The sequence below is a fragment of the Cyrtonyx montezumae genome, unplaced genomic scaffold (assembly GCF_038088225.1).
Source record: "Cyrtonyx montezumae isolate F1298 unplaced genomic scaffold, pur_monq_1.0 scaffold_13, whole genome shotgun sequence".
In the NCBI taxonomy this organism is placed as follows: domain Eukaryota; kingdom Metazoa; phylum Chordata; class Aves; order Galliformes; family Odontophoridae; genus Cyrtonyx; species Cyrtonyx montezumae.
The window spans coordinates 23150986-23164185 of NW_027071859.1; the positions used below are offsets into that span (position 1 = coordinate 23150986).

The following is a 13200-nucleotide window of genomic DNA, read 5'->3' on the forward strand; positions in this document are numbered from 1 at the left end:
CAACAAACATTCACACAAGGGGTACTTAACCTTCCTAAAACCACTCCCTGTCACAAGTAATGAGCTCAAATCCTGATATGATTCCAGCTAATGAGATTCTTTTTTAAGCATTGCTGGGGAAGGACCACATGGTGGTTGAAGTACTCAACTCTTCTCTAGCCCAAAGCAGCCAGCAGTGGCTGCACTAGTGAAACTTCACAGACCCCATCACATCTTTGCACTTCTCTGATAAAGAGTTAAGGAGTAATCAACCTGATTTTTGAAGCAGTTTCCATACAACAATACATTGGATAAATACATTTCGAAGACAAAAAGCAGCTTCCTCACTAAGATTCACTTTCCACTCCACTGAACATAAGATTTCCACCTGGATCCATATAATTCAGTGGACATTAAGAGCAAAAGACTGTCTCAACATCTTTATGTAAAAGAAGTTCTTTACTCTTTCAAGTAATTGTAGGTTGGCAACAACACTACGCGCACACTCTTAGAAGTTTATTAGGACAGGAAAGTCTGTAAACTATTAAAGTAAATATTCAAGAAGTGTAGGTCAAAATTTAAAAACAGAAGTCTGTTATAGGAAGTTACTTCACAATGAAAAACAGGAGATTAAGACAAATCACCAGAGAGAGAATTTCACCCTATTTCACAGGACTGTCCTGCTGTTAATCAAACTTACTAGGTTATTAGTAATCAGTTATCTTCACACACATAGCAATGGTGGGTATGACCTACCCAAAACACTGCACTACTTACTTCCTGCTCTCCCCTTATCAAGGACAGGAATATGAGATTGTACAGGAGTGGGTTCAAGTGCCTTTCTTTTATAGGTCTTTGTAACCTTATCCACATCAGGTTGTTTTCTGGTCATTTCCTCCATGAATGTCTGCAATCAGATAGAGGTGGCTTTAATTAACAATACACAAAAGTGACCCTAAGAATACGTAACTCATACAATAACAAAACACCAAAGTTACAAGAACAGCACAGAAAGACTCTAATAATGCCAACCTTGAAAAACAGACAAGATAAAACAGAGGCTTCTATATAAAAAAAAACAAAATGGAACAAAACCAAAATCCCCAAATAAACCCCCGCAGAACAGAAGTATAAGCATTCAGGACCATTGGAGTGGCTCTCAAAAGAAGTTTATAAACAGTCTGTCAAACTCCTTCATGCCTTAGGTGTGTATGGTGAGAAAGTATGCCACCAGACTTTTGACACAGGAGTATCCAGGTGTTTTTTACTGTCCAGAGAACATCTCAGGAATCACACGGTGCTGGTCTGTAAGCTGAGGTAAACTTACAAGCATTCACCGCACCTGCAGCTCCCTGTGGCTCTTCACAAACATTTTTTAGATATCCATCAATAAAGCCAGATGGCAACACTAGTACTACCAGCTATTTCATGTGGTTATTATCACCCTTGTTTCTAGGAGGAGTAGTATAAGTTTGCTTCTGGAACACTACAGCACTACATTCTTGACTGTTTTTTTTTCACAACTATGTTGAATAAACTAGAGGCATACAGTACACACAGTGAGGACTCAATTAACCATTTGAAAAATGATTCAGTGATTAAGAGAGAAAACAGCTAAGGGACTTATACTTGATTACAAAGCCTAGCTGAGATGTCAGCATCTGTTTGAATATGCAGGACATATATGTCACTTAGCATGCCTTACCTGATGCTCAGCTATAAGTGCTTTAACTTCCTCAATCTCCTGGGGGATAACCTCTTTATCTTTTTCAGTAAGTGTAGTCTCTGCCCACTGCAACCATGACAGCAAATCTTCCAGCAATTCCTGGTTAGCAATAAGTCCAGCCAGAGCTCCTGCCAGCCTTTGTTGATGTTGTTTGGCCCAAGCTAACACCTTGATAAAAGAACCAACACATCAATATATGCAAATCTGAAATTCTTCAAGATATATTTAGAATTGTTCAGCTAACTGTAAACAGAAAGCTTCTGCCCAGCCCTATTTATATTTGAATATCAAAGGTGCAAGATATAGTGGCCAATGACTAACTGTGCTGGGCACTAACTAGAACTTCCAGTTCAACCACATTTTTTCACAGACACTCGGGATTACATACTAATAAATGCAGGAAACAGCACAGTAGGGCAACAGACTAAGAACCCAATCAGATCAAACATATAAGTTGGTAAATCATATAGGATTTGGGGTCTGTCTTCCTCCTGGACACTCCTGAAGCCATAATTTGCTAACGCCAGTATTTGTTTTAATTTAAACTTCATAATACTTTAGCAACTGAGAGTTCAGTACATTTTCTGAGACTCTCTCATAGTCACCTGAATAACTTAGAAATCTCCTAGACTAACTACATGTTGGATTTAAGTCCTTTGTAATGCAATTAGAAAAATGCTTCAAGTTTGACTTGTAATTTTATGTAAGTTTTACATTTTTCTCCCTAGAAACTATTAACTCTCCTCACATGGGAAGCATCAGGCACTATTTCCTTTAATACATACAAAGAAGCCTGACCATCTGCTTTAGTTCTCTAAGTCCTGTAAGTTTTAAAATAAAATCTAGGGAATCGTGGTATTCACATTCATCACTGTGGATATTTTAAATGTTTAGTTCTTAACAGCTGGAACATTTCCTTCCAGTACAACGACCATGTTAGCTGTCATCTGTGTTCCAATCAAAGATGAACTGCTGTAAGGAAGATGGCTTGAGATATACTGACCTCTTCAAACCTTGCTCTGATAATTGTTATCCAGTGCTTAATGGTGGTGATGGAGTCTGGATGGCAGATAGCCAGGATAGCTTCTCCCATACCTGTTGCTTTGTTCAGTTCTGCCTTTTTCTCTTCCAGTTTCTTCATAAACTCCTAAATCAGAAATAACAATTTTAATTAGATGTTGGCAAAAGCTGGAAGAAAAATCTGACTAATTTCTGCATGACCTAGAACATCACAAGCCTCTGGATCAATCAAAGTCTAAACAGATTCAACTGGCCAGAGGAAAAAAAAGGGTAAGTTTTATTTGTCTGAAAAAAGAATGTTTAGAAAAACCTACTCCACATAAAGTACCTATATGAAGCTTTAAAATCTTTACCCTAGCATGTGGCTCCCATACAGTGCATCCTGATGTAAGTACTGGAAATACACATGCCCTTATTCAAAAGGAAAAAAAAAAACATGCCATTTTAGCAGTGCTGTAGATCAGCCGTGCAATGGTTAGAATCATTACTGGCAACATTTCAGAAGACTTCATTTGTCTGTCAGTTATGGCAATTCTTCCTAATAAACTACCAGGCTCCTAGCAGAGGCTGGAGATGTCCAACTATAATTATATGCTCAGACAAGATGACAGAGGGCTTCAGAAGCAGCTATACTAAACTAACACAAACACGAACATTCAGCAGCTGAGGGGAAGAGTCAGAGAGAACAGAAACAGAGACTACTAATTAGCCAGCTGTTTCCAGAGGTTCTGCTATGTGGGAAAAGCCTTGTAAAACCAAAAGGATGTTTACAGCTTTGAGTGTCTAAGTTCACAGCCACTGATGTTCCTAGGGAGTCTGGCAGAGGAAAGAGTGGCAAGATCGGAACTGAACTGAGAGGGAAAGCCAGAAACTTTTTCCATTTGTTCTATATTTCACTTATTGGTTTCTTTTTTACTTAGTTCATTGGTTTTACAGTTCTGCCTGTTTTTTTAATGTCTGTATCGTGAGTGAGTTTGTGTGCCTTTGTGAGACAGAAACGGTCAATGTCCCTCAGTGCCTAGTGGAACTGGTTGTTTTGCTGTTGTTTTAATACTTTACTACCTCTAACTGAGCTACTAAACAGAATTATGTCTCTGAAAGTTTAACTTAAGTCTTCTTCCCTCACTCCACTAAGGGTTATCTTAGATTCCAAAAATTTCAGATCAGCCAAGCGAGATCATCTAAGAAAGTTCAATGACAGCAAAATATTGTAAAAACAGATTCTACAACTCATAATTACATTATCTTGTGCCTCTACAAATTAAGTGTGAACATATTATGAAATAGAAGTATAAAAAAAAGTCTGTTGTACCTCATTCTAAATGTCTGGAATAGACAGACTTGTGTATATATTGGGATTCGTTACTAATCAGTTTTAACTATGGTTCATTGTCAGAGTTTAAGATCCAATCATGACAGCAGTCCTCCCAGAATACCTTATATTACTGCCACTGCACTGTTTTGCAGGGGCCTAAACATGCCTGTATGTAGACTCCATGTTGCAGAGGGAAATCGGGAATTCTACACCTTTTTGTTGGGCTCCTGACCTAGCTATTTCCCCATTTCACTACTGCAAAATCAGCTTGGTGACTTACAAGCTAGTATCTGCAATACCTACGGCACTGCAGTATTTCAGTACCTAATGTACATGAAACACGAAGCATGCTGTTCTACCATGCCAGAAGGTTAATGCATGACAACATCATTCCACTGACACTTACAAATGACCTTGAAAGTATAAGGAGGTTAGCTCAACAATGCTTAGAAGATACACTTTTGTTATTTTGACTGCCTGAGTAATAACCATCAGATTATATTCCAGCATATATTAATCTATCTCTAAATGTTTACAGCAACTTTCTACTTCCCCACTGTTTTCTTAATGACTCCAACAACAACTTAGCATAAGTATGGTTACAAAATTGTCAAATGCATTAAATTTCTAACTTCTATGTAGAAACAGTTGGAGAAACAGATCCTGGATGCCGAACAGAATCATAGAGTAACGTGAGTTGGAAGGGGCAGTAAGGACCACCAAGTCCACCTCCTGGCTCCACACAGAGTGTGACTACATGAGACAGACTTCACCTCCTTTCCTCCATTTATCCTTCCAACAGATGTCTTAGAACAAAGAGGACCCCCTTCACTTTCTTGCTTACCCTGTGCTGATCTATCAGCGAACGCAAGGCCTCTTCATCATCTGGAAGGACGCCATGGAAACGAAGAGTCTGCTCTGCCTCTGCCAGCCACTCCAGAAGGACATGAACAACAGAGTGGAATTCCTCCGCCTGTTACAATACAAAAAGTCATGGTCACTGATGAGGGGACCTGACAGACACACTGCAGCTTACACAAGCAGACTGAGCCCAGATTTGGAGTCATTAATCATGCAGCCGTACTGGCACATTAACTTTCCATTAAAAAGTCAATGATATACAGTACTACATTTTCATAACCGTAAAAATATCTCATGCTTCCCAAAAAATTACAGGAAGCCTAAAAGCCCAGTCATGCTTTTAGCCATCTGATTTATAGTGTATTTGCAGCTTAGCTGAGAATGTCATGCCTTTATGCTGACAAATTACACAGGAGGTGCTCTCATGGACCAGCTGGAGAAATGAGAACTGTATTTTCTGCACAGCCTAAATCATCGGTTAAGCAAAATTAACTGAAAGCCCATTGGTGAGTGACCTTTTCATGGCTGGAAAAGAAAAAAAAAAAAAAGTTCCACCTTTGGGCACAGCCATATTCAAACACACTTAGTGTATGAAGTAACTCAGAATTTTTCCTACTGAGAGACCAAAGAGCTGGATGAACACAATACCCTGGGAATAGCATGGCAGAAATTTTACGGAGAGTGGATATGCTGCTATTGCTCCAATCAAACGTCAGTCTGAACTGGTATGCCTTCACCGAGCTGTGCACTGCATCTCAGGTTTACAATCAATACAGGTGGACGGATTAATTAGGGACTGGTATCAGCCAATACTGACACGCATAGTCTGTTGTAGTTCCTGACTGTACTAGTCACAACTCAATTTCTTTCTGTAATTTTGTCAATGTAAAAATGGTTCTAGCACACAAATTTACTTCCTTTTAATAAGGCAAAAAGAGTGTAAATATGATTACAATCCCCAGCTTCCTGAGATCGGGGTATAGTTCCTAACCACTCTTCATGCTCATCTGTAATTTCAGTGATTTCCTTAGATGGTAACGTTTCTGAAACATTTGATTAGTATTTGTAGTGTAATAAAAAGTAGTAAGAAGGTATTATTATGGTAAAGGGAGAAAGAAAAGGTAAACTGCACAAGTAAGAAAATGAATATTTTCAAACAGAATGAAATTTAATGAGATGAAGTGAAAATAAAACTAAATTTCTGTCAACTAGTCTATAGGGTATTTCTTCTGCTTCTCACATAGGACACAAGGCATCAGTATCACCCTTATACCTGTCGGAGAGCCTGCTCAAGTCGTGTTTGCTTGGATACTGACAGGGTGCAAACTGTCTCCCAGCGAGTGCTCAGCTCCTGCATCTGGACTTTGACCCAGGATGAGTCGTCACGACTGCCCTCTATGAGCTCTCTGGCTGAGCGCTTCAGAGCCTGAACACTGCTCGTTCTTTTTCCCAGCTCCTTCTGGAAAACCTAGGCACCACCAAATACATTTGAAATGTTTAATTCGTTAAGGCATAATTACGCAAAGAATAACTAAAAAACAACTAGTTACAAGAAGAAATCAAACTATTGATTTAGTTCAGGCCAGGATAACAAAGTGACGCAAAACACACAAGTTCTGCTCGTTCGAATTTATATGAAGATATTCAGATTCTACTCTATCCTAACAAGACTGGAATATAGTAGGAAAATGTCAGACAGATCCTGAGTACACACTGTCCTGATGCAATGTACAGGAAATGCAGCAAATGTACCATACTGGCTTTAATATGCTTGGTTGCCAAAGCATGAGAAGATCAGATAAAATGCTAACAACCAAGGAGAAGGTTTAAAACCACAAACCTAAAACTAAAAACTAATCTGGGGATCTGGCCGTAGATCTCACTATGTATTCATATATTTATGAGAGAGTTCATTCACATTCATGGGAAGAACAAGCTCCGTTTACATGAAGAAAAACCTCTTAAAAGAAAATAGGACAACTGCAGTATATCATATGTCACTGACTACGACGTAACTGTGATATACACTGGGACTTAAGAAGAAATCTGAGTACATTTTGGGCCAATTTTTACAGATAACTTCTGTCTCCAAATGCTTTTCTTCAGAAGTGACAAAGTCATCTTCTCACCAAGCAGTCTTTGGATGCTTGTGGAAGAGCAAGTCTCGGATGTGCGTGGACTTTGCAATAGCAGTAACGTGAGCAGCTGTTTCTTCTAACATACGGAACTGGAATTGCAGTTCAGAGGCACAGTCCTAGATCCCTTACTTGCTCCCATCTCCACGAACACTTCACTGACAAAATATGGAAGCCTCAGTCTAGCTGTGAAGCTGTAACATGACTTAAGACTGCTTTTCTCCTTGAATTTATAGCAGCTCTGCAGAATTGAAATATTCAATGCTTCTCTTTTAATGAAGGCTGTTGTAGTCACAGCAACTGCAATGGACATTTGGTTAGCAGATGTACTGAATAAAATCCTGCCTTTTCCTCCACAGAAGTCTTCCAGTAAAATAATTTTTGACACCTCTTCCCATGCACACATATTAATAAATGCAAATTTGTGATATTTGACATGATACCCACAGATACACAAGAGAGCAGCATTAAATCGAATATCTGGCAGCTAATTGGTGCCAATGAGTTAACAGGGTTTTTTTTCAAAGTTTTATACCATTTTCCATTATCAATGACATGTTTATGTTATAAAAATATTCCATGCTTCTAAAATTACAGAATTGCCAAATAATGCAATAGCAATACTGCACTTTTAAGCAATCTAGAAAGAGCCTAAAAAAGATGAAGGTTTTTGGAATTACCTTGTGATTGTCAATCAGGTTCATCACTAAATCAATGTCTCCATGCACTGGCTGATCTTCTGCTAGCTGAGGTTCAATTTTGTATAACCAATCAATGAGAGCTTGCAGAGCATCAGTAAACTGTCCTGAAAATAACAGGGCTTCCTCCAGTTTATTTTGTCTGGAAGAGTGAAATGAGCACACAAAAAAAAGAATAAATTGAGTTAAAAGTCATTAATTTTCAGGAAATAAACTTTAAGAAAATATTTTCAGCATTAACTGGTAACAACCAAGAGCTTTGAATCAGCATTTTCCTTTTAAACAGTGGGGGAAAAAAAAGAACAGCTTAAGTTCACATGGGATTGTCAGAAGAATTCTCTCATAAGCCATATTCTCAGCTGTTGAATAATTGGATTGGTTTTCTTTTACCTTTCTACTGATTTTCCACAAATTGTGTCCCATTTATCCCTTAGTTCACTCAGCATGTCATCAAGCTTCAAGTTATCATCAGCCAAAGTGGTTTTCTCTTTCAAGGAACGTCCAGTCCTGTTTGTGGTATCATACACAGAATGTTTGGCACCAAGAGATTTCTGGAATTCCTATGAACATAGAAAAAAAAAGAAAACACCTACATAGCATCAAATGCTTACAGGTCACAGTTAACTATCTCTGTCAAATTATTTGCAATTTGTCAAATTATTTGCAATTATTTGTCAAATTATTTGGGAATGGAAGCAGTTCCACATCTAGAGGAACAACTTAGGAAATTCCTATTTCAGTGAATGATGACTCTCATCCCACCTTAGTTCCTACATCCTACATTTCAGCAAGAGACTGTCCAGGAGACAGAAGAAAGTGAAAAGACTACTGGTTCGAGAACCATTAAACCAAATATTCTCTACATTACATTTCAAGATTTCAAAATAGTGTAGAGCACCCCAGCAGCTACAAAGGTCATTCTATTTTAGTGCACTGTAGTCAAAGTGGGGGACTTTCATCCATGAGCATTTAACCCTCTTAAGACTGAAGCCTGCTACGACAGGCAAGAACTATATGCCAAAAGTGTACAGTTTTAGATGTAAGAAACAGCCAGGTAACATCCCAATAAACACAGCATGGGTTGAAAGTCACAGCAGCAAACAGGTTGCTGCAGTCCAGGGACTGTGGAAGGTAAGGTCGACACTGCAGCTGCATTTGCCTGCTTACACTGACAGCTCCTTTTGGGGGGAGCTTCTGGAAGCCTAACATAGAACAGAGGAACACACAGAAACAGAGCTCATCTTGATAGAGATGTTAATAGAATTACGGATTAAATAATCAAATGAACACTGCCAAAGGATAAAATCAGGCCTGCATGGCAGCTTTTGAATGGTAGTAATGCTAAAAATGTTTCATTTCACACCTTCACGATCTGATAGTAGAAAACCAGTTAAACGAAATAAAACAAAAAGTAATTAAAAAATAAATAAACTTCTCATATGTCCATAACTGAATAGCAAAAAATACCAGAAAATACGAGGCAAAAGGAGTTTTTGCTCTTTGTTTGCTGAAATGGGAGTTTCAGTTGTCTCTCAGAGCAACGTTTAATATCATAAAATCCATTGTGGAAATAACTACCACTTCTAGTTCCTCAGGGCACATAAAATTTGCAAAGATTCTACATGGTCACTGCCATCACATGCATGACCGCTCTGCTCCAGCTTGCAAGCTGCTGCCAGCTGCTGTGCACCAATCTGGGCTCTGGTGGCTTACAACTCTTTCACCAACTTTCCCACGTGTTCACAGACATTAACACTTTTTAGATGGGAATCAACGTCAGGTGAGTGGAAGCATGTGTCATGTAAAAAGAGTCAGGCATTGGGTTGTGCCATGGAGAGGGTCTGCTAGCTTCACCTAAGATGACTCAAGGTTCCTGATATGTTGCATTGCACTCTCCTGGTTTTCTGGTTATTTCAGGACTCAGAGGGAACTGAGGATCAGAAACTGGTCAGCAAAAAAAACAGTATAATGTAACTGATTGTCTACCTACAGTCCTTTCATTTTCCTCACATAAAATAAGAAATCGTGTTCGAAATAAGAATACAAATGCCACTGCCAACCTAGAAATACAATAAACGTAAAAATCCTTTTCAGAATGAAAATAACCAGAAAGTTCCATCAACACAAATAGTACATCAGTGCTCCTGTTTGTTATTTGATGACATTCATTAACAATTGCAAGCTGTATGCATGTTTCTTGATTTGCACAAAGAAACTGCTGTCAGAGGAGGACCATACATTAAAAACAGATTTAAAAGTGAACCAAGGGTCACAGTCAATTCATTCTTTGAGAGATTGCACACACTATACTAAATCTACTTTCATTTGATTTCACAGAGGCATAACTGAGAGTAGATTTTGGTTTAAGGCATTTCAGCTGAGGTAACGTGAAAGAAATCCTAGTAACTAATTATTTACCATCCTTCTAATGAAGACAAGAGCACACAGATAAAATTACTTAGGTTCACATAAATGTATTCTAAGAAAAATCCAGCATTAGCACAGAAATGGAATGGGTGACCTGCTAAGGGTTTTTCCACTCCCAACTTCTAAAAATGAGAAAAAAATTGTTGATAAACAGACTATGAATAACCCCCCAAAAGTCCCTGGCAACGCATTGGATGTAAGTGAGACAGAAACATTTTCTTGGCTTTTCTCTTTCAGAGAAGCCTTTTTTTTTTTTTTTTTTTTTTTACAATTTTTTGGCAGTAACAACTGGCAAGGAGTGAGTTCAAATTATTGCTTACAGCACACACACTGCACACATTTAGTTCAGATAGTGAAATTGCTAACTAAATGGAGCAAGAAAACCTTCAAGGTTGGACAGAAAAGACGAAGACAAAATGGGTATATGTGGGAGTGAAAGGAAAAGACTCAAAATACAAGGAAGGACATTGCAGTGTTGGGAGGTATGACAGCTCATTAAAAAAACAATTGAGTTGATTTCTTGGGGGTGGGGCGGGGGGTGTTTGAAGTTTAGAGTCACAAAGTTCACCAATCTCATTTACCCTTTCTCATACACATTTATCTTTTTCCTCCAAAACACCAGCTTCAGTCCTAATGTCCCCATGCCGCATTCCTGCCCACTCCTTATTAAAGAGAATCAAGAACTTAAGTAGCTATGTTCTGCAGGTATTCAATGCATGAAAGGAGCTGGAGAAAACCCGTAATTGAGGGAACTGATGAATCTGCCCAAACCGCATGAGGAAGTCTGGGTTCATAAAACCTGCTGCTGTAGATGTAAAAGACAAGGAGGATAATGAAGTTTAAAACTTCTGAAGAGAGGAGGAGAATAAAAAGGCAGAATGTCAAACGCCGGGACCTCAAAGGACCTCAAAGTGAAGTCAGAATGTGTTGACTGTACTCATGAGGAGTAAGAAAAAAAGAAAGAATGAAGGGATTAAAAATACTGATCAAGTCAGAGAACAGAAGAAAGATGATCTCGAAAGAAGGACCTTTTTCTAAATCCTCAGAATTGACTTCAAGTTCTGGCAACAATGATCCCAGAACAAACTAACATTGCAGACTTAGCACAATAGAATGTTAATGCTCATTTTATCTAAAAGTTCTAACACCAAATATAGGTAAAGCTATTTTTGTTTGGCCAACAGCCAGTTCTCTTCCACTGAAGTAGAACATTATCCTGTTTGATAAACAATACTTAAATCATAATAGAAATAAAAGGATAAAGATATGAAGCAGACTGAAGCATCAACGACTCATACAGGGCAAAAACTTACCTGAGGTAAAAACAATCATCACAAACTACACACAGAGGGAAAGAGATGAGGTGCAAAACTTTGGGTATATTCTGCAGAATGAAATAATGCTATAAAAAGTAGAACACTAAAGTCAATATGAAAAGCAGAAGTAAATGTATGCCAAAATTGAAGAAAATAAATGACCTTTCAACACTTTGTCTCTGATGAAACTGTTCCAAGATAAATCTTTAGATACAGCCTGTCTCTGAAGATTCAACCAGTCACCCACACTATCCTCACTAATACATCACTCAAGACTGTTTACAAAAGTAAAAATGAAGTAACTTCCTCTGTCCTTCACTTTGTTCTGGCTGATGTAACTGTAGAGCTCCCTTCGATTTCACATCAACTTCACTTGTTTGAAAAGCCGTATTAACAGAGGAGATGGTTACATTTTCTCCTGTAGTAGCTGTGTTTGTGGAAATGTGCACCTGGAATTTTGAATCCTACGCAGAGAGATCACCTTTTCTACTAACAGTGTCAACTGTACTTTCTGGAGACTTTCATTAATAATTCCACTTGACTTAAAAAGCAACTGCCAAAGATAATATAGATTATTTTTCATTCTTAAGGTCATCCTCTAGTATTAAAAAGAAATTCCCAAACAAGTCAACTTTGTGCTGAAAAAAAGAGATTCCTCCTCTAATAAAGTATTACTTTTATTTCTTCTTTTTTATTTCTTTTTTTTCTTTATTATTTTTTTTCCTATGTTTCCACGGTGCAGTATTATTATGTCTTTCCTGCTCATAATTAATCATCCCACCACAGATCAGGTTCTTTGAAGAGCATTTTTTTACTCCTAGCCTGTAACACATCATTTAGTTTATGCTAATATCATTGCAGTGAGACCAGAATTCTACTTCCTTTGCTAATTATATGCAGTACAAGGCTGCCAGACTTAAATTTGCAAAACTTACATCTTGCATCTCAGCAGTCAGGACTCACCTTATGCTGTGCGAGCTGCATCTTTATTTTGTCAGGGTCATTTGCAATTTCAAGATCTGAGTCCAAAGATTTCTCTGATTCTTCCAGCCACTCCATAAGTTTGTGCCAGGCTTCACAGAACTGAGAGAAATTAGAGGTTTTGCACAGAGTTAAAAACACACTGATGCTTGAAACATTCCACGAACATCAAGCCCTGACCAATTCTCTGCAGGCCGAATAAGCACCCTGCATACTTGTGATTTTTCTCCCTGGCTTCTCCAACCAGCCTGTGGTTGACTTAGTTTAGGCACTGGACTTAGCCCTTTTTCTCCACATGAATTAGCAACCTCTTGTATACAAGATCTGTGTGTAAGCCCACTATGCAACTTTCACTGACCTACTGGTAACTCCTGTTGATGTGCTGGTCATTTAGATTCCTATACTTTAACTACTAAATAAAAATACAGCAAGAACGGGGCTTAGCTTTTGTCTACAGGGGATAACACCTATAAATCACTAGGGAAAACTGAATGGATGACTGTCTAATATCTTCCCTGAGATGTTCAAAAATGCTCTCATTGTAACAAATGCTATCTTGGTGGGCACTGAACACATTCTTGATCTTCCTTCCTTTCTCAACAACAGTGCTTCAGGGAAGGAAGCAGAGAAAGACTAAAGATTCAACCAGCATTCACGGAGTGGCAGGGCTTTGGGACTGATTTTTATAGCTCGTTGTTTCTCTTTCTGTGTGTTTTTTTTTTTTTTTTTTCTTTTGAAAATT

The 13200-nt window shown here is 38.3% G+C and overlaps 1 protein-coding gene across 10 annotated transcripts in view; it reads right to left on the bottom strand.

Moving 5' to 3' along the window:
• DST (dystonin) overlaps positions 1 to 13200 on the bottom strand; it is a 295256-nt gene that overhangs the window by 15089 nt on the left and 266967 nt on the right. For all 10 annotated transcript variants that reach the window (XM_065730839.1, XM_065730844.1, XM_065730843.1 and 7 more), the window contains 8 exons: positions 12441 to 12560; positions 8125 to 8294; positions 7717 to 7876; positions 6175 to 6369; positions 4885 to 5013; positions 2709 to 2852; positions 1685 to 1873; positions 757 to 886 (listed from right to left, as the gene is read on the bottom strand). In XM_065730839.1, coding sequence (XP_065586911.1) covers positions 757 to 886; positions 1685 to 1873; positions 2709 to 2852; positions 4885 to 5013; positions 6175 to 6369; positions 7717 to 7876; positions 8125 to 8294; positions 12441 to 12560 — 1237 coding nt within the window. The remainder of the gene's footprint in view (positions 1 to 756; positions 887 to 1684; positions 1874 to 2708; positions 2853 to 4884; positions 5014 to 6174; positions 6370 to 7716; positions 7877 to 8124; positions 8295 to 12440; positions 12561 to 13200) is intronic.